The sequence below is a fragment of the Coturnix japonica genome, assembly GCF_001577835.2.
Source record: "Coturnix japonica isolate 7356 chromosome 4 unlocalized genomic scaffold, Coturnix japonica 2.1 chr4random350, whole genome shotgun sequence".
Lineage (NCBI taxonomy): Eukaryota > Metazoa > Chordata > Aves > Galliformes > Phasianidae > Coturnix > Coturnix japonica.
This window is the reverse complement of record NW_015439533.1, coordinates 520,935-542,626: the sequence shown is the minus strand read 5'-3', so window position 1 is coordinate 542,626 and position 21,692 is coordinate 520,935. Positions and strand designations below refer to the sequence as shown.

At 45.4% G+C, this 21,692-nt stretch overlaps 1 protein-coding gene across 1 annotated transcript; it reads left to right on the top strand.

Moving 5' to 3' along the window:
• Positions 1–817: 817 nt before the first annotated feature.
• On the top strand, positions 818–19,652 carry M1AP (meiosis 1 associated protein). Its single transcript, XM_032441585.1, is given in 11 exon segments — positions 818–932; positions 3,927–4,219; positions 8,086–8,268; positions 9,616–9,793; positions 14,430–14,603; positions 16,027–16,177; positions 17,997–18,138; positions 18,573–18,779; positions 19,345–19,520; positions 19,522–19,612; positions 19,614–19,652. Coding segments are annotated over 10 exon segments (1,620 nt in total). The 5' UTR covers positions 818–932; positions 3,927–3,940.
• The last annotated feature ends 2,040 nt before the right edge of the window (positions 19,653–21,692 follow it).

Below are 21,692 nucleotides of genomic sequence, written 5' to 3'. Positions count from 1 at the left end.
TCGTTTCTGTAATACGTATGGATCTGACACATCCTTCCCTTATTGCCATTTTCTCATTCAGTGGAATCCTTCACCTTCCAGTTCTTATAAGCCTTTAAATACATTCTCTGTAGCCAGGGGGTTCGTGGTTGGTTTTATTTCTGCTTGTGCTGTGCTTTTATTCTCAGTGTGCACAGAACAATAACCTCGGCCATCCAGAGAAGTTGTGTTTTCTTTACAATTCCCCAGATGCAACAGATGGTGTCAGTCAGGTGTCCTCAAAGTCATATGGTAGAATTGATCCACTGAGCACACAGAGCTGGGTCAGAGCAGGACCCCGCTGTGCCACACACTGCCCGGCAGCGGTGGAGATGCCGAGAGGAGCATGTACAGATGGCAGCTCCACAGTGAAACTCTCCTCCCAGTAACCTGCAGATTAGGAACATACGGAGAGGTTTTTTTCTGCATCTTTCCAGTGAAGGTGTCTGATTTCTTGAGTTAATCTCATTGGATTTGGGACAGATTATTGGTTTTGGCCTCTCTGCTTCCCTACGAATTCTAGAGATCAATTCATGCCCTGCATGAGAAAATTCTTTGTACTTGTTCAATCACTTTGTGCCTCTTTGTTGTTTGCTCACAGCCTCACCTGCTCCTGACACGGATCCCCTCGGCCAGCGGGCTCTGCGTGCTCTGCGTGCTGTGTGTGCGTAGCGGGCGCTGTGTGCGCAGTGAACGCAATGTGAGTACTGGGCGCTGTGTGCGTAGCGGGCGCAGTGTGCGTAGTGAACGCAATGTGAGTACCGGGCGCTGTTAGCGCAGTGAACGCAATGTGAGTACTGGGCGCTGTGTGCGTAGCGGGCGCTGTTAGCGCAGCGTGCGCCCCGGCCCAGCCCGGCGCTGCTCCGGCAGCACTGAGCGCTGAAGCCGCCCGCGGTGCCCGCAGGACGGTGCAGGTATCTCCGCATTGCCCCGCGGGGTCCCGCTGCCCCATGTCGGCGTGCTGGCGCTGCTCACACCGCGCATTGCTGCCACAGGCCGCGCCATCAGTGCAGGGCCCAGCGCTGCCGATACCGCACGGCCCTGTGCGCACGGCGGCCCCGCGGCACCCACAGCCCCATGCGGCCCCAACAGCCCAGCGCCCAGCAGAGGCACCTCCGGGAACGAGGCGTTTGGACGGGACAAGGGGGAATGGCTTTAAACTGAGGCAGGGGAGGTTCAGGTTGGATTTAGGAGGGTGGTGACGCACTGTTCACAGGCTGCCCAAGGAGGCTGTGGATGCCCCATCCCTGCAGGCATTCAAGGCCAGGCTGGATGTGGCTCTGGGCAGCCTGGGCTGCTGGTTGGTGTCCCTGCACACAGCAGGGGTTGGAGCTGGATGAGCACTGTGGGCCTGTGCAACACGGGCCATTCTATGATTCTATGATATAATGTCATTAAAAAGCTATTGCAGTATCTGAAACATTTCAATGGTGAGAGTCCCAGCACAGAGCACTGTGCTCAGGGCGCTGCTGCTGGTTTGGAAGGTGGCCGGTGGTTCTGGAGGGGCAGCTGGTGCCTGTCTGTCCCTGGGGTGGTCGCTGTCTGCAGTCGTTTGCTGCATCATTTTTAGTGATACAGAGTTAGACAGTGTCGTTTTCTGTGCTGTCACACAGTAATTCCTTTCCTTGTAAGGTAAAAAAGTGCACGGGTGTAGACTTTTTACAGTAGAGACTGTTCTTAATAAGAGCTGGTGATTTTGTGCCAGTAAAGCACTAGTCTAAAGCCTCTTTATGTTGACTGGCTGTTAGCTCTGATATATAGAAAAAAGCTTGCCGTGTCTTTTGATACACAGGAGCTTGAATCATTTCAGCAGCTTGTTTTCTAACTTTTTTTACATTTAGTTTTCATTCTTCTGTTCGTTCGGACCTTTTTAAATAGAATCATAGAATCGTTAAGGTTGGAAAAGACCATTAGGATCAAGTAGAACTGGAATAACTGAATTTCTTCCTGTCCAGGCATGGCAGATTATTCACTTAAACTCATTCACATTTTTGTGAGGTTTTCCTTCCCACTTAGTCAGATCCAAGTTTTACTTGCTTATACCTTAGAAAGAAGACTGAGATTTATCCCCTTGATGTTCTGTAACCCTGGTTGTTCCCTTTCAGTCGCACTCTTTTGGACTTGAATCTTGTTGGATGGTTTTGCACAAGTGAAGCAAATACAGCACATGGGATAATGTGCAATGACAGAATGTCGTCAGTAATCACAGCCCACCCAGCATGGCACGATCTTCTTTCTGCCCCTGATAAATGTGTCTTCCTGCTTTGAGCAAAGCGTACATTACCCCAAGCAATTAGCCGTGACAGTTAATGAGCTCTGTTTTATTGAGCAGTAAGTTAATGTCATAGCAGATGCTGCAAGTAGCAGTTGTCACTCACGCACACTGAATTGCAGTGCAGTGCCATGGCACCCTGTCCATTCACTTGCTATTTAAATGATATTGTTTTGCCATAGCAACTACAGACTGTCGTTCAGAGTTCTTCCATCCCCCAGCCCCGCCACAGCCCAGCAGAGCAGTGCGGGCTGTGAGAGATGGGCAGCTTACACTGTATGTTAAATACTGTGCAGAGAACTGCGTGTACAGTGTTGTGAGCATTGCTGAGCAGGGATTGAGATGTCACGGTTATGAAGAAATGAAATTCCTTCTCCTAATGAAGACCACACCTGTTGAGGGATCCATTTCACTAAAGCAGATTAAAACAGGCACAGTCCTGTGAAGTTGTCAAGAATCAGAGTTCATTCCAAGTCAGGAAAACAGTATTTTTCAGTATCAAGGCTCAGTTCTCCATCTGAAATGAAGCCAAACCAAAGAGCCAACTTCTGTACATTTCTGACCGTGGGATGAGCTCTGTTTTGTTGTTAGAGGAGGCACTGGTTGCTTGCAGAGATAGAAATCTTACACAAAAAAATACGGACAGGCCAATATTTTTCCAGGATTAGTGAAGTGAATTAGTAAACTCCCCAGCATATTGCACAGCTCCAGGATAGGCAGTGATTGAAGTGGTATCTGACAGCTTTTACTTCCCAGTACATTGTGTCAGGTTACCAGTCACAACAAGATGTGCACATTTGGACACAATAGAGAAAACATTTCCACCAGTTCTGAGTCGTTAGCCTCAGTTTTGAAATTAAATTGGTGATCTCTCTGTTTTGCCGTTGCTGGCAAGCATCCCAGAGATAATACAGCTCTTGTTCTCATGATACTTCAGTCAGATGGAAATACATTTCTTGCTGTTTTCAAGGCCTGCAAAAGTTCGTTCTCATGAAGTGCTGGGGACAGTCAGAGATATGGCAGTTTTTCTCCTTGGCTATTAGGGAAGAGGTGTGTGTCGTGGCTGAATACAGCACTCCAGTTGAGAGCCCTGGGTTCTGACCGGAGCCCTGTCATATACACTGAGGGGCAGTTCCAAGATTTGGAGAACCTTCTGGGGGGTTGCACAGCCATGAGAAAAAGGGATTTATTCTAGTTTGTATTGAAAGTGTATGGGCAATTATATGGCCACTGCAGAAACAGGGGTGGTAAGTTTGGTTTTACTCAGCAGCTACTGGAGATCACTGCTGTCCTGGAGATTCCCTGCCATGAACCTGAGCCATGCAGGGGGATGGTGTCACACAGTTCAGCCATGTGCCAGGAGTGGCTCTGCTAGCAACATTTTTGACTGCTACAATTACATCTGTAGGAGAATATTTTTCTATGCTTTTTTATTTTTCAGTTGAACCCTTTTGTTTTCTGACTTTATGCATTTTCCTTTTTCTTTGTGTGGGTTTACCTTCTATTACGGACATATGCTTTGACAAGATTACAGAAGTCTTATTCACTGTTGTCTGCTGTGATCTCGGGTTACTTTTTGGTGGATGGGAAGTCTCACTCTTTACTTTTGTTGTTTTTTTTGCTTTTTCCTGCTCAGGTGCAGATGGGTGAATGCATATCCACTACCAATGTACAGAAGACATGAATTCCAGAAAATTACTCTCAGAAACACGGAGAACATTTCCAGCTACTAAAGCGTGCTGCCAGCAGCCATCGCGGATCCTCATTGTGGATGTCACGTCACCTTCCTGGGCCAACACTTGCTCTGTACTCTCTGAAGCTCTGGAAAACTCTCTGTGTTTGGCATGCAGTCTGACAGGTCCCTGCCGCATTCCCTTGCTGAGCCTCTACCTGGTACAGAACCAGCAGGAGTGTTTACTTCCCTTTGTGGTATGTGTGAAATTATGTCTCTTGGGGCCTCACAAACATGACTGCAATACAGTTCAGAGAAGTTTTGATTTACTGCTCATTTATATCTAAATCATTAATCATTCTCAAAGAGCAAAGCTTCATAGTCTTAATGGGAGAAGTTAATTTTCTGAAAGAATGATGTTTGTAAGGAGTCTCATTGTTTTGATCTGTGAAGTTGCCCTTGTGCATAAATGAGTTTTTGTAATGTTCCCTTGTATACTGCTGCACTTCTCCAAGAATTACAGGGTCACATAACTGTAGGGGCTTGAAGGGTCTTCTGGAGCATCCCTAGTCCAGCCACCCCACCAAAGCAGTTCCCTACAGCAATTGCACAGGAAAGCTCCCCAGTCAGCCCGGGTAGCTCTGTGCCAGGGCTCTGCCCCCCTCACAGCCGGATGGAGCTCCCTGGGCTGCAGCCTGTGCCTGCTGCCTGTCCTGGCACTGGGCACCACCAAACAGAGCCCATCCCCATCCCCCTGCCCTGCAGATCCCACCAGTGCTGCTCAGATCCCCTCAGCCTTCTCTCCTTGCACAGCCCCGGGGCTCTCAGCCTGTCCCCATCAGGAGGTGCTCCAGGCCCCCACCATCTCTGCACTGGGCTCTCCCAGCTGTTCCCTGTCTGTTCTGAATGGGGAGCCCTGCACTGGATGCCGTGCTCCAGATGTGGTCTCCCCATGGCATTGCAGAGGGGCTGAGCACCTCCCTGCCCTGCTGCCCACATTCTGTGCCTGCACCCCAGGGAACCGTGGGCCTTCTGGGCCACCAGGGCATCCTGCTGGCTCATGGTCAGACATTGGCCAACAAAACCCTCAGGATCTTTTCCACGGAGCTCTTCTCCAGCAGCCCTGTCCTGTTGCTGTGGCTGTTCCTCCCCAGGTGCAGGGCCCTGCAGTGCACATGTTGAACCCCATCAGGTTCCTCTCCACCCAACTCTCAGCCTGCCCAGGTCTCACTGAATGTCAGCGCGGCCTTCTGGTGTGCTGGCCACTTCCCCCAGCTTTGTGCCACCAGCAAACTTGCTGAAGGTGAACTCTATCCCTACATTCACATCATTGATGCAGATTACAAGATGTAGAATGAACTATTTCTGTTGAAAATTTCTCTCATTAGTTAATCATTGTTACTGTGAAACTTGCACCTGGTGACTAATTTGCATTTACTGGCTTTTGCTTACAGGGGTTTGTTCATGTATTTCCTCTTTTGGCTAGATTGAAGAACCTGCTTATACCATATTCTTTCTTGCTCAAATATAATCAATTTCCCTTGTAATCATCTAACTGGTAAATGGAAGAAAGCAAAATATAAGTGAGATGCATTTTTACAATCCCTTATCTCCTGAACCCTTCTCTGTATTCACTCTTCTGACGTCTTCAAAGTTGATTCAGAATGTGGTCACTGAGACTGAATGCTACATTGTGGTGAGCTAAAAACACCTCTTCTTCTTGCTTGGTTGGTAACACCATCAACTCTTGCCATAACATTCTGTTTCTCTGAGATTTTTCCAAGCTGGCAAAGTTTGCACTCCAGTGCCAGCAGTTCTCACCCAAAGATCTGAACAGTATTACACACCCATTGGTAGTTGTGGGACTCCATGACTCCAGGAGGAAATCCGGCACCCTTCTCCCCAGCTTTGCTTAGTTCTGCCTACTGAGCCATCTCTCAGGTCTGGATTATCTCCAGAGAAGGAGAAACTACAACCCTCCTGGGCAGCTTGTTCCAGTGCTCCTTCACCCTCACTGGGAAGAAGTTCCTTTGCATACAGGTGCAGAACTTTCTGTGCTTCAGTTTATGGCTGTTTCCCTTTGTCCTGTCCCCGCAGACTGCTGAAAAGAGGTTGGCCATGTCCTTTTGACTCCCACACTTAAGATATTTATAGACGTTAATGAGATCACCTCTGAGTCTTCTTTTCTCAAAGCTGAACAGACCCAGCTTGCTCAGCCTTTCCTCATAGGGTAAATGCTCCAGGCCCTTTATCATCTTTGTGGCCTTCTGCTGGACTCTCTCCAGTAGGTCCCTGTCTTTTTTGTATTTAGGACAGTAAGGTACAGTAAGATGGCTACCTTTGATGGATTTAATTTTGTTAATAATGGTATCTGTTCCTCTGCAGCTTCTGATAACAGCAGCAGATTTATATCTGTCTGCTAAATGTCTGTGCCATTTCACCCTTATCTATAAATACTGAGACTCCATTGCTTTTTCTGTGCTCTCAAATTTGCTCCTTTGTGCCAACAACATGTACTGTTTATCACGTAACTTTCTGATCTAGCTAGAGAGCAGCTTGATTGTTCTCAATGAGAAACCCAGATAGAGTTTTGCTGAAGGTTGCTTATTAGGCAAATCTTATGAGGTCAGGAAACCTCCAGAGCTGAAAATAGAGACTGGGAGAGTACATAAGGAAGTGTCATACGTGGTTGCCCTTTTCTTGGTCTTACCTGGGTTCTCATTTAAGGTATGTGTTCCTACTGTTCACTCCCAGAAACCAAACTCTATCAAGTCCACTGGGAAGAAAGAGGTAATGCCAAAGAGAGAGAGACCAGGAATACAGTAAATAACCATGGAGGACAACAGATGTTGGCATGTGGGGAAGTGATCGTTGAAGGGACAGAAATTTTAAATGTGCAAGTGAGTAAGGACTTGGAGCACCTCATCTGATGGGTGCTATTCCTGCAGTTCACATTTGAAGTACTGTGCAGATGCAGAAAAAATGCAGCTGTACTGATGCCAGTTCTCAGGGACAGGTGGTTACCTGGACTTTGGCTGCCCAACAGCTGAGCCGTGCTCTGACACAGTCAGGAGCAAAACCTGAGCTGAGACAGCTTCTCTTCTCCTCTGTGAGCTGTATTAAACATTCACAAATGACAATTCTGGGATATATTTTATTTTCTAACACTTGCTCTGGTGGTTCATTTTTGAAGCAGGACAGTTCACAGACCCTCCATCAGCATTTGATGGAAGGTTGTGGATGCCCCCTCCCTGGAAGCATTGAAGGCCATGCTGGATGGGGCTGTGAGCAGCCTGGTGTAGAGGAAGTGTCCCTGCCAATAGCAGGGGGTTTGGAACTAAATGATCTTAAAGGTCCCTTCTAACCCAAACAGTTCTATTATTCTATGATCTTATGGGAATCATTGTGGTGGTACATGTGCAAATACAGAATTAGGAAAGCTTAGAACATGTCTTACTGGGTCATTCCAACAGCCCACTCACGTGTTCTCAAGTGAAGTCCTGTGGAAACGTCCCATCACTTTCTGCAGTTCTTTCCCCCCACACAGCTGCTATATAGAGCGATATAGTAAGAACAACAAAGGACATATTTGAGGCTATTCCCATTGGTGTCAGCTCTGGACTTATTACCCAGGGGTGCGTGGAACCACTTTCTGAGCATGTTGATGCAGTCTGACCACAAACATCTTGCGTGCAGGTCCCAGGAGGGCAAAGTGTGATATGTGACTATGGATATGGCAGTTGTGACATATTGTCACTGTCAGGGGTTACCACACTACCCAGGTGTTTCTGTGCTCACATCCATCATGCTTATGTTGCAAGTTCTGCTTCTGTATTATCCAGAGTCACAGGAGAAGGGCATGCAGAGTTCCTGCGTTTTGGCTAGCCGTGGGCAACGGGTAGACAGCTGAAAACTTGGGGAATATTCATGCGTGCTGCTGCAGTCAGCTTAGGTTTAGATTCACATCACTGTTCATGGCTTTACAAAGAAGTACAAAATTCCTGGCCCCAGTCTTATCCTACTGCTGGTAATGCAAAAGCTTTTTTGCGTATTATAGAAAAATAGTTCATATGATAACTTTGACATTTCCAGTCTTTTGATTTCATTGAGTTTTGTTTTGCAGCACTTGAAGGAGAACTTTGCGCGAGTTCAAGCCTGTATTTCAGAGCTCCGCTCGCTATCAAGAGAAGGCTGCTTCCCACAGGGCGGAATTGGAGTGGTACAGGCTGTGCAGGATGGATTGCAGCAGTTCAAGCAATACAGCAGACACACGGCAGCAGGAGGCTCAGCAAATAGCTCCGTTGAGGTAAGATAACATTGATAAGATGGTGGTGATTTTTCTTTCACCCTATCACAGAATGGTTGAGGTTGAAAGGCACCTCTGGAGATTGTCTAGTCCAGCTCCTGTGCTGGAGCAGGGATACCCAGGACCCACGTTCAGAGGGAGGCTTTACAGCCCCAAAGGGAATGCAGTGCCAATGCTCCATCACCTGCACAGTAAAGAAGTGCTTTCTGATGTTTAGATGAAACTTCTTGTGTTCCAGTTTGTGTCTGTTTCCTCTTGTCCTGGCACTGAGCACCACTGAAAAGAGCCTGACTCCATCCTCTTTGCACCCTCCTTTCAGGTGTTTAAACACATTGATATGTTGATAGTGAGTGGTTTTTGGTCCAGGTGCTAGGAGAGCCAAGTAGGAAAGGTGCCCTCCTAGATTTGTTGCTTGTAAACAGAGACGGACTCATGAAAGAAATAGGGCTGACTTCAGAAGGACAAAACAAGGAGGACCAGTGAGGCTGCAGTGATGGGGACAGGAAATGTGGGCAGTCTGTATTAGGATGAAAAGAATTTTTCAAGTCCCCAGTAGACTTTTTTGTTTGTTTGTTTGTCGGGTTGGAAATTATAGTGGTATTAAGAGATTATTTTGAGGAAGTGTAGTAATGTGAAATCACAGGTTTTTTGTGGAACATATTTCTCCTGGTCTCTGACTGGTCTTTGCTTCTGTGTCTCAGGTTGTGAAAAGGGTAAAGGGAATGTGATAGTTTATAGATTAAATGCACCTATGGTTTTAATTAAATTAAGGTGTATCAGTGTAGCAAATGCTTTGTCTGTAGCTCAGCAGAACACAATAGTCTCATCTAGACAGTTCACCTTCCCCCCACTTCAAGAACAGTCCCTGTTAACCATTTTCAGTATATCCTAAAAGGAGACCATAATCTTTCTTCTCTTTCAGTACTTCAGAGCTGAACACCAGAGATGCATTTGGATAGAGAAGATATTCAATGCTAAACATGTTTTAGCGTTGACGATATACACATGTATACATATTTTAGTAATTCCTATTCAGCCTTTAAGTGAGACAACCAGATTTAATCTACTTAAAAAATGACTTGGTGCTGTAATGGAAAGTGGTGCTTTCCCTCAGAATAGCCTAGGAAGAAGCCCTCCTACACATACATTGTCTCACAGCCCTTAAATGGAGCTTACAAAAGAGCTAAGGCTAAAAAAACCTGTGTGTTTATGTCTTTTTAAAAAATAGATTATATACTTCTTCCTTCATCTTCATACCTTATTCAAACAGGAGGCAGCCCAACATCGTTGCTTACCAACAGAGGAGTAGGGTCAGAGGCAGTTGTTGCACTGTGATTTGTGTTTCAGATCACAATTTTGACAAGCCAATCAGGTAAAGAAATTGTTAAGCAGCTGGAAAGGAAGTTACAAGATGTAGACCTTGTGAGTCTGAGAAAAATACAAGTCATTGAGGTTTTGAAGAGAGACTTTTTGGAGCCTGAGGATGTGGAACAGTGCATACCAGCAGAGGAGCCTAGCAGCAGTGGTGAGTGCTTCTAAAAGTCATGACTTTGGACAGCACTACTTCTCGCCTTTGTCCAATACCTACCATTTTCTTTTGTGCCATGTAGTGTCACTGCTTAAGTGGGAACTGCTGAGACTGGAGAGCAACAATAAGGTTGTACTGCAGCACTTCTCTGGTGCTGTATCACATTTGGACAGACTTAGCACGCAGGTTTCACACACCTCTTCTTTTGGTTTTACTAAAAATGGACTTCCTGTGCAGCAGGGCTTTATTGAGAAATTAAAGAGAGCAAGTGCAGAATACGTGAGAACAGTGCACACTGAAATGCTCATACTTTAGGTTTTGCCCCCAGACAGTATACTCCAGTATGCCTGGAGGAGTTATATTTCCAAGCCACATCAAGTAATGTACTGCTTATTAGCTGTTTTTGTTGCTAATGTTCTTGCTTAGCTGCTGCTTTTTTCTTTCTTTTTTTCTTTTTTTTTTTTCCCGTGCTTAAGGCAGCTTTTCCCATTTATACTTCTTGGGTAAACAGTAAAAGCACTCATCAGTGAGTTCCTCATAGCCAGGCAGCTTCTGTTTCAGTCCAGGTCTCCATTTTAAGGCCATTGCTGCTAATTCACACTTAAAGTCCAGACCAACAAGCCTTGATTCACTCACAGCAGGTTGATAATAAGTTCAATAAACCTAAGGCCTGATGCCTTGCAGGGTTAGAGGAAGGCCAGTTACCGGCAATGGTAACTTTTTCATGGACTGATAGGCAGTGTTGAATGTTGTAGCCTTAACTGCCTCTAGCTGTTCCTTTCCAGGTTGCAGTGGTAAATTTCTGGTCCCTTGGTAGAGTAGGGGTTGGGACTGTTTTAGGTAGGTCACAGATTCCTTTGGTCCTGCCCACTGCCTACATCACTCCATGCTTCATTAGTGAAGGAGGTAGTACACCTCAGGTTTGGATGCTGCTTTTCCTGGCCGTATCTTTATAGAATGCTTACACTAATCTGAGAGTTTTCAGCAGAAAGAATTTAAGCCACAGTAATGAGAAATTCAAAATGAGAAATTACTATTAGGTGCTGTTTTGAGCCTTTTGTTACACAGCAAATGATGCTGAGCAGTACCTCCATGAATCAGTGAGGTGGTACCCAGAAGTCCTGTACTGCAGCAGTTAACTAGCAGAAGCCAGTACAGTGCATACAGTGCCACTGTTTTATTTTCTATATTGCTTTTTATCTAACTTTCAAATCTCTTCAGTTACTTCAGCTCTTTCTCAAGGCTGATGAAGTAACTCCTGAATAGCAGGAGCTTGTGCTGCTTTTCCCTCCTCATAGCACATACCAGACACATTTTGCTGCAGGCAATGATTGCTCTGTGCCACCTCTGCCTCCCACTAACCTGCTGGCCAGACCCAATCCAGTACTGAGCTTTATAACCAAGTTCTGAGACATACAGCAGCCTTTTTTCCTACCTGCTGAAATCTTTCTGCCTGGAAAGGAGTGACTCCATCAGAGAGGCTGAGCTGCTTATTCTGGCTGCCTGCTTGGAACAGAGGCTTTGGAGAAAGCTCTCTTCACTGCTGCCAGAAGGGTGGGTCTGTTTTTCCTGATCAGCACGACCACCTCTCTGTCACAAGGAAGAGGATCAAGGATCTGTCACTCTGACGTGGCTTTAGGATTAATTCAGTATGTCTGAGCCCCAAGGGCACCAGAACTGTGAGTTACAAAATGGTTCTGGAAGGAACTGCTGCCCACAGCTCTGAGGCTGAGGTATTTTTTGCAAACACTGCTCTAGTTTGTATGGTCAGAAGGGATCGTTTCAGGTGGCTGCAGATGCTGACTTCTTAGGTGAAGACCATTGCTGTCAAAGCTTTGCAGTGTGCTGATGCTGCACAGAGCCGTGCAGGGAGACCTTAGAAAATGAGACACCACAAAACAAGATGCTGTTTGTCTCTTGACTACAGGACTGCTTTAGAGCATGCAAACTCCCACTGTTGTTTCTGACAGTGACGTTGTGTAGTCCTTTTGTTCAATATCTGGGATGAAAAAATAAATGGAGATATAGACTGTAGAAATTCTACACAAAGACCGTGTGACAAGAAGTAAGGATTGGGTTTTCAAAACAGCAAAGCAGATCTTCTGTGGGACAGAGACTAAACCTACGGTGTTTCTTCAGTGATAGAATATTAGGTTTTGGCAGAATGCAGACTGGAACAAAGATAATAAATCCCAAAAAGAGACCAATACATAAGACTTTTGCAACAGGAGTAGTGTGTGGCTGTAATGCCACTGGAATGCAGAGAACTGAGCTCTAATGGATAACATGGGAATTATCACTGTGTCTTTACCCCATTATGAACACTTTAAGCCATTTGGATATTGCCAAACCATTTGCAAGTGGCAGTTAATATTTATGTCACATAGATGCTGGCTCTGTCTGTCTTTTGGGAAAACAAAAAACAAGCACTGAAGCTCATTGATACATTTTTTATGAACACAGTCCATCTTCTGCAAGCCCTGGGGAACCTTTTTCTATATGCTTTCTGCAGACAGCTGACCGATAAATGGCACTTCATACACCTGGCGTTCAGGGACTTCTGCAGCCATCACACATAGGTGTCAGCATCCCAACCCAGTTTTACTCCAGACACCAATGAATGCAATGAATTTATTTTTACAATTGCTATCTATTGTGCTAACTTAGGATGTGTAAGTAGCTACATATCTGTTAGTGAAATGTAATGATATATACATATATTTACTGAGTCAAGAACTAAAGTATTTACCAGCCCCAAAACACTGTCATTTAAAACACAGGTAATTCCCCTTGTCACCTGTGTACACACCATCTGTCAAATTGAATGACATACATTTTCTGGTGCTTTGTCTTCCATACTGCTGATGCCATTTGCAAACATCTAAGCCTAAGAAAACTAGGGAGTTCCTCACAGCTGTAGCACAACCAGCAAGCTCTCCAAGTGCATGTTCTACATCAGTGCACTCTGCAGGGAAACTGGAACACAAATCCTACACAAATCCAGAGCCGGACCGAGGTAATAACTGCTAACCAGGAGCTGTCTCCAGAGTAAAATGAGGAATTTCCTCCCTCTTGGGGTATCCTCCAGCACTGCTCCAGAGAGGAACTCAAATTTCCACAAGCATTGAAAAGACAGGTGCAAGGCATGGTAACATTCTTAAGCTAGACTTATATACAAGAGCTGCTACAGGAAAAAAGTACATATATATAGTCCTTGCAGCCCAGGGCAGTCAGACTGGGACTTGAGAAGGGAAAGCTCTCAGCACCAAAGACACTGTGAGGCACCTCCCATGGTAGGTGGGCTGCAAAAGTACAGCCCGCACAAACCCAGTGCCTTCCTCAGGGCTGCAAGGGGAAGCACTGGGTAGGCCGTCATGTTCTGATGGCTGCACTACAAGTCACAATTTGCAGACAGTTGAAGAATTGCTCTACAGTCATTATTTTAGCCCCTAAATCAATTTTATATTATTCATTATGTCGGGGAGATTAATAAACTTCCATCTTGTTTTTTTTTAATGCAGGAGAGGATGCACAGTGTTATGTTTGCAACCTGTAAATACAAATGCATAAGGAAAGGATTTCTCATTGCACATGAATGTAGCACTGTATTTTAATCATCAGCTGAACTGATAAACATCTGCAAAAAAGGGCTTTTCCTGCTACTTGTCTCGGAATACTTATTTCACATCTTAGTTTTGTGTGCCATTAATGCTACCTGACTGTTTCTCCTGTGTTTACAAAGGCTGTATTACATACACATCATACATGTTTTGCAAGTTGGTTATCAGCCTCTATTTTTTTCCACTTTTTCTGACTTTATCTTATACCTTTTAAAATTAATTGAATCTGCTAGACTTTATGACAGCTTCTTTAACACAGCCTTGGGTTATTATTTGAGAGTGTTATGGTTTTTTTGTTGTTTGTTTCTTTCTTTCTTTCTTGAGAGGGATTCATTTTGTTTGTAGCCGCCTTGACGCTGCCCTCCAATCTGCATTTGCCCATTTCTAAATGTAGGTGACAGATCGTGTACATTCTGCACCTCGAAATGGTGGCTGAGTTTTTAACTCCTCTTTTTAATTTCTTCTGAAGAATTCTCATAATGTTATGCATTGCTCTTCTTCAAAACAAAATGTAACAATGATGGATAGTTTGGACTCTGTTGTTATCTGCAAGGATCTTCTGCTTTGTGATTGCTGTTACCAAGCAACACTTCAACAGTAATGTTCTGAACCATGTCCACTTTGTCAGTTCCAGGTCAAGTTTTGCTTCAGTTCTGTAACTAGCTGCTCCTAGTATTGATGGTGTTTAGCAATTTAGTTGTTTCTGCATTGTAACATCCATCTTCTTTATGAGGAGTAGTGTTTCACTCTACAAAATTCCTAATTACAGTAGCGTTTCTGTTTTGCAGATTCTGATTTCTTATACAAACCTTCAGCTTATAGCAGATCACTTCTAAGAGGGCAGGTGTCACAGTGCTGTGCTGTGATTTATGCAATAGTGGCTTCTGAAGCATCTCCTTTATGAAGGCATTTGAAGAGCTAATGGGGGTTTAGTGTACTGCAAAATGCAGAAGGCTGTTCATTTTTATGTCTGAAAATATTTTTGCATGCATTTTTGCCATTTTTTCTTGCAGATATTGCAATCCTCGGAATGGACATTGATCTGCAAACCATAGAGGATAATGTCATCAGCTTGGAGATGCTGTTTAAAACATGGCTTCATGATTGTGGCTCAGAGAGGGAACATCTGCATCTCCTCCTTCCATCTGGAGGCCTCACCCGTGGCACCGCACCCAAGCCAAATCTAAGTATTTCATTTTCTCTCCGTCTCTGCAGAGAGCTCCTGACGCCCATAATCTTAAAGGTTACCCAGGCCCTTTGCCACCTGCTTAGAGTGTGTCTGGGTTGGTGTGTCCCATGACTGTTGATGTTACATTCTGTTGCTTCCATTCTGCAGTAAAAACGTGCTTTGAAGAGCATGTGACTTTATAGCACTGTATCAGAGCGAAAAGGGCCTTTACTGAGTGCCAGAGACTTTCTGTCTCAGCTTCATAACTCTAAAATTATGTTCCTTGTGCTTGATAGAGGTCTGTGCCAGAGCACTTAAATAAAGGCTGTTTTTAAAAGAGGCTCGGCACATATTTTTATCTGTTGGTGTTTGGTGTTTTGATGTTTTTTTTTCGTGTGTGTTTTCCCCTTTAAGTCCAAATTCCTAACCAACTCCTAACACTCAGGTAAGCAAGCACTGAAAGCACCAAGAGCTACAGCAGACATAAATGCTTCCTGTAAGTATTTGTTGGCCACATTGTTACCACCGTGCTGCCTTGGCAATCTGCATGTGCTCTTCCAGCAGCTCCTTCCATGCTGCTCCATTGTCTCTAATGTGTTACCGCTCATTGCCATGGCAGCAGAAGCACACTTGTTTTCTGCTAATGGTCTGTGAGCTGTCTCTGTCTGTAAGCAAAGCACAGACAGGTGCTGTGGCTTTTGCAGATATATACTTAGCAAGCAGATCAGAAGGCTTAGTGTGACTTTATTTGTGTAGTAGCTGCCACAATGGCCTCCGGACTGGCACAGATCATTATGTTTTTGTTTCTCAAAGGTGAATTTTTCTTCATCAAAACATTTAATTTCACACTTGCTGTGCAGTATTACTATAGCTAGTGAGACAAACCAAGTCACAGCAGGTTTTTTTCACCTTCCCAAACTGAAGAAGTCTTTAGAAGGCCAGAGAAATTATGTACAGCTGTATATCCAGTTACACTAGAGTTCGTATCTTCAGCGTGGTGTATTTCTCCACAAACTCAGCTTGGAGGAGATGGGCAGGAAGCAGTGAAGCCCTGAATGCACTGTGATTTCTACCCCATCTTCAGCTGGCCACTCATCTGCAAGGTTGGAGCTTGCCTGCCTGATTGCCAAGCACTTGTTGGTTCACCAATGTACCAATTATGTGGTAGCTTCTCTGGTGGCAAAATCTGTTGCCTTATTTCACAGGCTTTATCGTTGTTCTTCCAGAGAGGGACATGGTTCAACTCTTAGGTAGTCCTGACTGTAGCCTGGAGGAAAAATCCTTGTGGGTTGTTTCCAGATGGGGATTTTCTGTGATTTTATTATTCACTACATAGTCACAGTTGCTAGATAATACTAACGTATTGCTTCTAAGTGCCTTGGGCATGTCATGTGTTACACACTGATATTTCCAGCAATCTAAACCCATCTCCCTTCTCCCAGTGTGTCTGAAGTGTGATTTGCAAGAAAGACTGATTGACCCAGCTCTGCTTTCTGGGACAACTGATGGCACCCTGAGAACAGCTGATTTGAATTCACCCTGCCAGATGACAGCCTGGCCAGCTACAATGCTATATAAACTCCAGGTTGTAAAGTAAGTGTCATTACATCTTTTGCTTGGTATAATAGCATTCATGCTTTCTGTGCAGTTTCAACTAGGAATCAGTAATATCAACATAAAGTGCCTGGGACTCAAAATGCCAGCAAAATTCTGGGCTAAAACATTTCCACTAGCTGTATCTCTTGGCATTATGGATTAAGTACATCCCATACGCACTGACAGGTGTGAAAAGTCTAGAAAGATGTTACCATAATGCCAGCACTTCATGAATTTAAAAGAGTAGGTTTTATTCACGCAACAGTTGATTCCTTCCAGTGTGAAGCCCTACAGATTGTGGCCATTGTTCCATATACATTATTATTGTTCTTCTACTATCTAAATCACAGAATGACCCGGGTTGGAAGGGACCTCAAGGATCATGTAGATCCAACCCCCCTGCCTGGCAGGGCCACCAAACATACACGTTTACTAGATCAGGTTGCCCAGGGCCCTGTCCAACCTCCAAGGATGGGGCATCCACAACCTCCCTGGGCAGCCTGTTCCAGGGCCACTAGGAACTCTCCTAGTGAAGAACTTCCCCCTAGCATTCAACCTAAATCTTCCCTCTTTTAACTTAAAACCATTTCCCCTAGTCCTGCTATTATCAGCCCTTTCCAAGAGTTTACTCCCCTCCTGGGTGTAAGTTCCCTTCAGGTATTGAAAAGCTGCAATGAGGTCACCCCGCAACCTTCTCTTCTCCAGGCTGAACAAACCCAACTCCCTCAGCCTGTCTTCATAGGGGAGGTGCTCCAGCCCCCTGATCATCTTCGTGGCCCTGAGGCTGAAGCAATTAACTGGTTGCTAGAACTTGATCTCTTTACTTGACTACTAGGCAAAAAAGCAGCGGAAGCTTCACAGTGCTTGTAAGGTGGAATGATACAAAGATGGTAACAGATATTCAAAAGGTTATTTATGAGGAAAAACTCACCGATATGGATGCCTTCACTGGGAAATGCTGAGGCAATCTCCACCAGGGAGCAATCTCCAAGAGATGCTGCCTTAGTGGTGGTCAGCCCTTAAATGAGGTCTAGAGGAGGTGGAGTCAAGCTCCACCCCTTCCAGGAGCACAGCTCCATTACTCTCACCTGTGCTCCCACAGCTGAGCCGACACCTGCCTCAGCTGATTAATCAGAGGTTCAGGCTGTGATTACCAATTTCCCATACACTGCTGCATAACTTCAGATAGGAATTTGTTTTCTTTCCCATCAGCAGGCTCTGCTGGTAGGCACAGAGAATAACAGGAAGATTTGTTTTTAGTAAAAATGTGTGATTTCTGAACTTCTTGCTGTATAGTTGTTCTTAAAATGATTCTCAGCTTGTCAGTGTTTGAAGAGTGCTAAGTAATGGTGCATGAACTATTCATAGAATCACAGGACAGCTTAGGTTGGAAGAGACCTTAAAGTGGGATGCTAGTTGTGTGTAGGAGCAGTTGAAGTGTAGAAAAACCATAATATGCTAAAATCACATAGGAGGAGATGCAACTGCCAGGCTCCCAAAAGGCAAAATTACTAGTCTGTTTTGTATTCAAAATGCATGAAGACAGAATATGCTCCACTGCATACTCTTGACAAAAGAAATGGAATCTGGCAGCGTGCTGGAGAGTGCGAAATTCAGTGCTGACCAACAACAAAGCCCTGGCAGCACTTTCCACTGCAATTGGACTTTACTTCAGTTGGGCTTCACTGTGGCAATAAATACTGCTTGTAGCTGTATTGCAGCTGATACAACCATAGCTGCTTGAGATCATCTTCACCATGCAGTCTTCTTGGCAGTTTCAGTCTGGCTGTGCTTAATATGAGCTGTTTGTTTATAGAGCTCTGAAGTCCGAAGGGGTTTGTGAATCTGTACTGTATGGACTGCCTTTCATCATCAAGCCCACAAGCTGCTGGCAGCTAGACTGGGACGAACTGGAGCTAAACCAGCACAGCTTCCATGCTCTATGTCACAGCCTTTTGGTGAGTGTAAAAACTGCAGTCTCGTGGGGAAGAATTGCCACAGAAAGGAATTGTTGGTGTATGTCCAGTAAGGTCTTTCAAGCCTGTACCAGAAATATCTTTCAAAATTTATGACTTCATCTCACGTGCCAGGATTGGGTGTGTAAGTCTTTCCAGTCACCATAACCATGGCAAAGAAGCTACAACACATCAAAGAGGCACTGTAACTCATCAGAAATGGGGCTAGAAAGTGAAAAATCAGAGTTGGAGTTAGGCAAGTATTTTTATCTATGAAAATAGCCAAGGCTTTGGGATGTGGAGGACTTTCCATTACTGACAAGAATTGTCTGGCACTCATTTAAGAAAGTTGGGCTGTGCATAGTAGTGGCCTCACAGCGAATGCACTGAAGAAAGCTTACACATTTTACATGTTGGTTTTGGCTTTTGCTGTTTAGAAAAGGAAGTGGATGCTTTTGGCCAAACATGAGCCACAGAACAATTGTCCAAGCTGGAACGTTGCGGTGCATTCCTACTACATCATTGTCCCTTCTGACTCTGCCACTCTGCTCGTCAAGCCAGTGGCTGTCAGAGAGCTCTTGATGCCGTCAGCCTTCCCAGCCCTCCTTGCTGAGCAACCTGAGAGAGTACAGAGCCCTATAGAGGTAAGTCACTGATGACCCTACACAAAAATCTGTGACAGGAATGCCAGCTATACAAACAGAGAATCAGGCTAACAGTCAGCCTCCGTGCACAGAACAAGCAGATGCTACTGAAGATGTATTTATCTCCCTTACTACAGTATGTTCTTTGTACATAAGATAAATCAACACATAAGGTATCTCTGTTTCTTCTGATATATTCAGACTTCTGTAATTCCTGTTGTGCATCCACACGTTCTGAGTTTTCTGGCTCTGCTTCAGGTGATTTCAGGAAGGGCAGGGCTCTCACTATAGGGCTTAGCAGGTGAACAGAGTAGGCTGTGAAAATCACAGAATCACACAAATATCCAGTGACAGCCGGTGTATGATGGAGCACTCAAGGAATTCTTCTCAGCAGACAATATATCGTACAGCCATCGTAAAGCCATCCCTGCAAAAAATGCTGCCCCAGAAAAAAACAAGCAAACAAACAAAAAGACAGCCACTAATAAATGATGATAATAAAAATAAGGCCTCCATCCACTTGTCACATCTGATTGCCACCGGATTCTTTTTTCTGTCTGAGCAGAGTGCCCTGAACAGCTTAGAAGTGGAAGTTGCTTATAATCCCTTACACCTGAAAAGCAACCTCTATAAATACCTGAAAAGTATGTTGTACAGACCACTGCACAGGCAGCAGCCCCAGCCCAGGGACCAGCGACCGGAGCGGCACCAGCCAAAGCAGGTACGGCTCTTGTCTTTGACCATCTTATCTTGTCCTCCTGATCTGCTTCCTGCAGAAGGGAAGAGGGCAGCTCCCTGATACCATGATGGGACAGGGAGGCCAGCATATGACATGGGCAGCATTCACTTACAGCTGTAGAAGCAGAGAGGTGAGTGCTTGCACTATTGAGGAGATTGGTGCTGAACATCTGGCCCATGCAAACACAATGAGGCAGCATGCAGTGAAATCTTGGATAAGATAAGCCCTCCTTCCACAAAGGACATTTCACTGGAACAGGCTGCCCAGGGGGTTGTGGAGTCTCCTTCTCTGGAGATATTCAAGTCCCACTTGGACGCCTACCTGTGCGACCTGGTAAAGGGAACCTGCTTTGGCCGGGAGGTTGGACTCGATGATCTCTAGAGGTCCCTTCCAACCCCTACAATTCTGTGATTCTGTGACATTAATATTTCATCCCTGCATTGCAGCATCAGAGCAGAGCCAAAGCCACAGTGGCACCCCTTCTGATGGCTCCTTCTCCTGCCCAACTGTTCAGACCAGCAGTGGTGAGGAGAGACTCCTGCACACCCTCCTTCCTCCCCACAGAGGATGACAAGATCCTGCAGTGAAGATACCCCATGGTGCCAGCTCTCATGCATTTAATGGCTTGGCATCTGAGCCAGAAGCAGACAGGCAAGACACTGAGCCTGGCTGAAGTCAAATGGGTTCTTCTCACTGTTTGTTGCTCCTTGTTTTATGGTTTTGTTTGTCACTAAATCAGTTGGCAGGAAGCTTGCTTTGCTAGGGTTTCTTGGCCTCTTGCTGTTCAGCTGTCCCCTACAACACCTGATATTTCAGCACACATCACCAACGTGCCTCAAATTACATTCTTTAGAACAGACGAGTGCAGCCCACAAACCACAGATTAATGTCAGTGAGTGCAGAAGAACTGCAAGGTAGTGTGGTGGGGAAGCTGGGCTATACAGGAACGTCAAGCCACCCTCATCCTGCAGAAGGTTTGACAGTGTTCTGAATAAGCATAAAACAGGACTTTCGGAGCATGCTGTCCCCCAGAGCAGCACTGTCCATTACAATACTGATTTGTCAACTTCCACAGTGGCCTCCCTGTCCAACTCCCAAGCTCATGGATGTATTTGCAGAAAGTGCCAGGCTAGCAGCAGTGTCCTGGCTGACTCCTGCACAATGCAGTAACCCGCTGCAGCTGGATCTCAGCACAGCACCTTTCTCCCTGCCAGTTGTTGCTTGGAAGCATACCATCTTATGGTCCATCTGCACATAAGGGACTGTGCTGCAAGCAAGCATGGCCAGTACATTTTGGCGAGGCTTAGCAAATACAGGGAGTTGGCCTGCAGCTTTCCAGAGAGCTGAGCGAGCCCCAGTTCTTCAGTGCATATACAGAACAGCTGCCCCTGCCAGAGCAGGAGCTGAGGACAGTGCAACTTAACTGATGTGGGGCAGCATCACTGGGCTTCCTGGACACTGCACACAAACAGGGATTTGTGTTCCACATAGTTTGTTCTAACATTCTGTTTCAAAATAAAGACCTCTTGCTAAATGTTACCTTACTGCCTGTGGTCTACAATGCTTACAGTGTGTAGCAATCCTAGCACTGACCTCTACTTCCTGAGAAACAGCTGCTGTTGACCAAGGGCACAACACAGCATCATGCTTCCTGGAGGACTGCAATGGCAGGACAGAGACAGCTGTTTGCTCCGGGATCACAGCTCACCCACAAGCTCCGATTGCTACCTATTTTCTACACATTCATGAGATGTGGGAATGGTTTTAAATTGAGGCAGGGGAGGTTTAGGTTGGATCTTAGGAGGAAGTTTTTCACCCAGGGGGTGGTGACGCTTTGGATCAGGCTGCCCAAGGAGGCTGTGGATGCCCCATCCCTGCAGGCATTCAAGGCCAGGCTGGATCATCATTCTTTTCAAACCAGTCTATGACTCTACAATAAAGGGGAAACTCCCAAAGAGAGAAAAGGGATGATAAGGGGAAAGAAATCACAAAACTGTGAGTGTTTGGGCATTCCTTCTGAAGAGCCTTCCACCTGGTCACCGTGTGTGTACTGTTCCTAATGCCAGTATGGGAAAAAATAACCTGGCAGAACGACTGTCTCACACCTGCACTATGCCAAGACCCCATACGGAAGGAGGAAGTGGTTATAAAACGACATGTTTTCTGAAATTAGA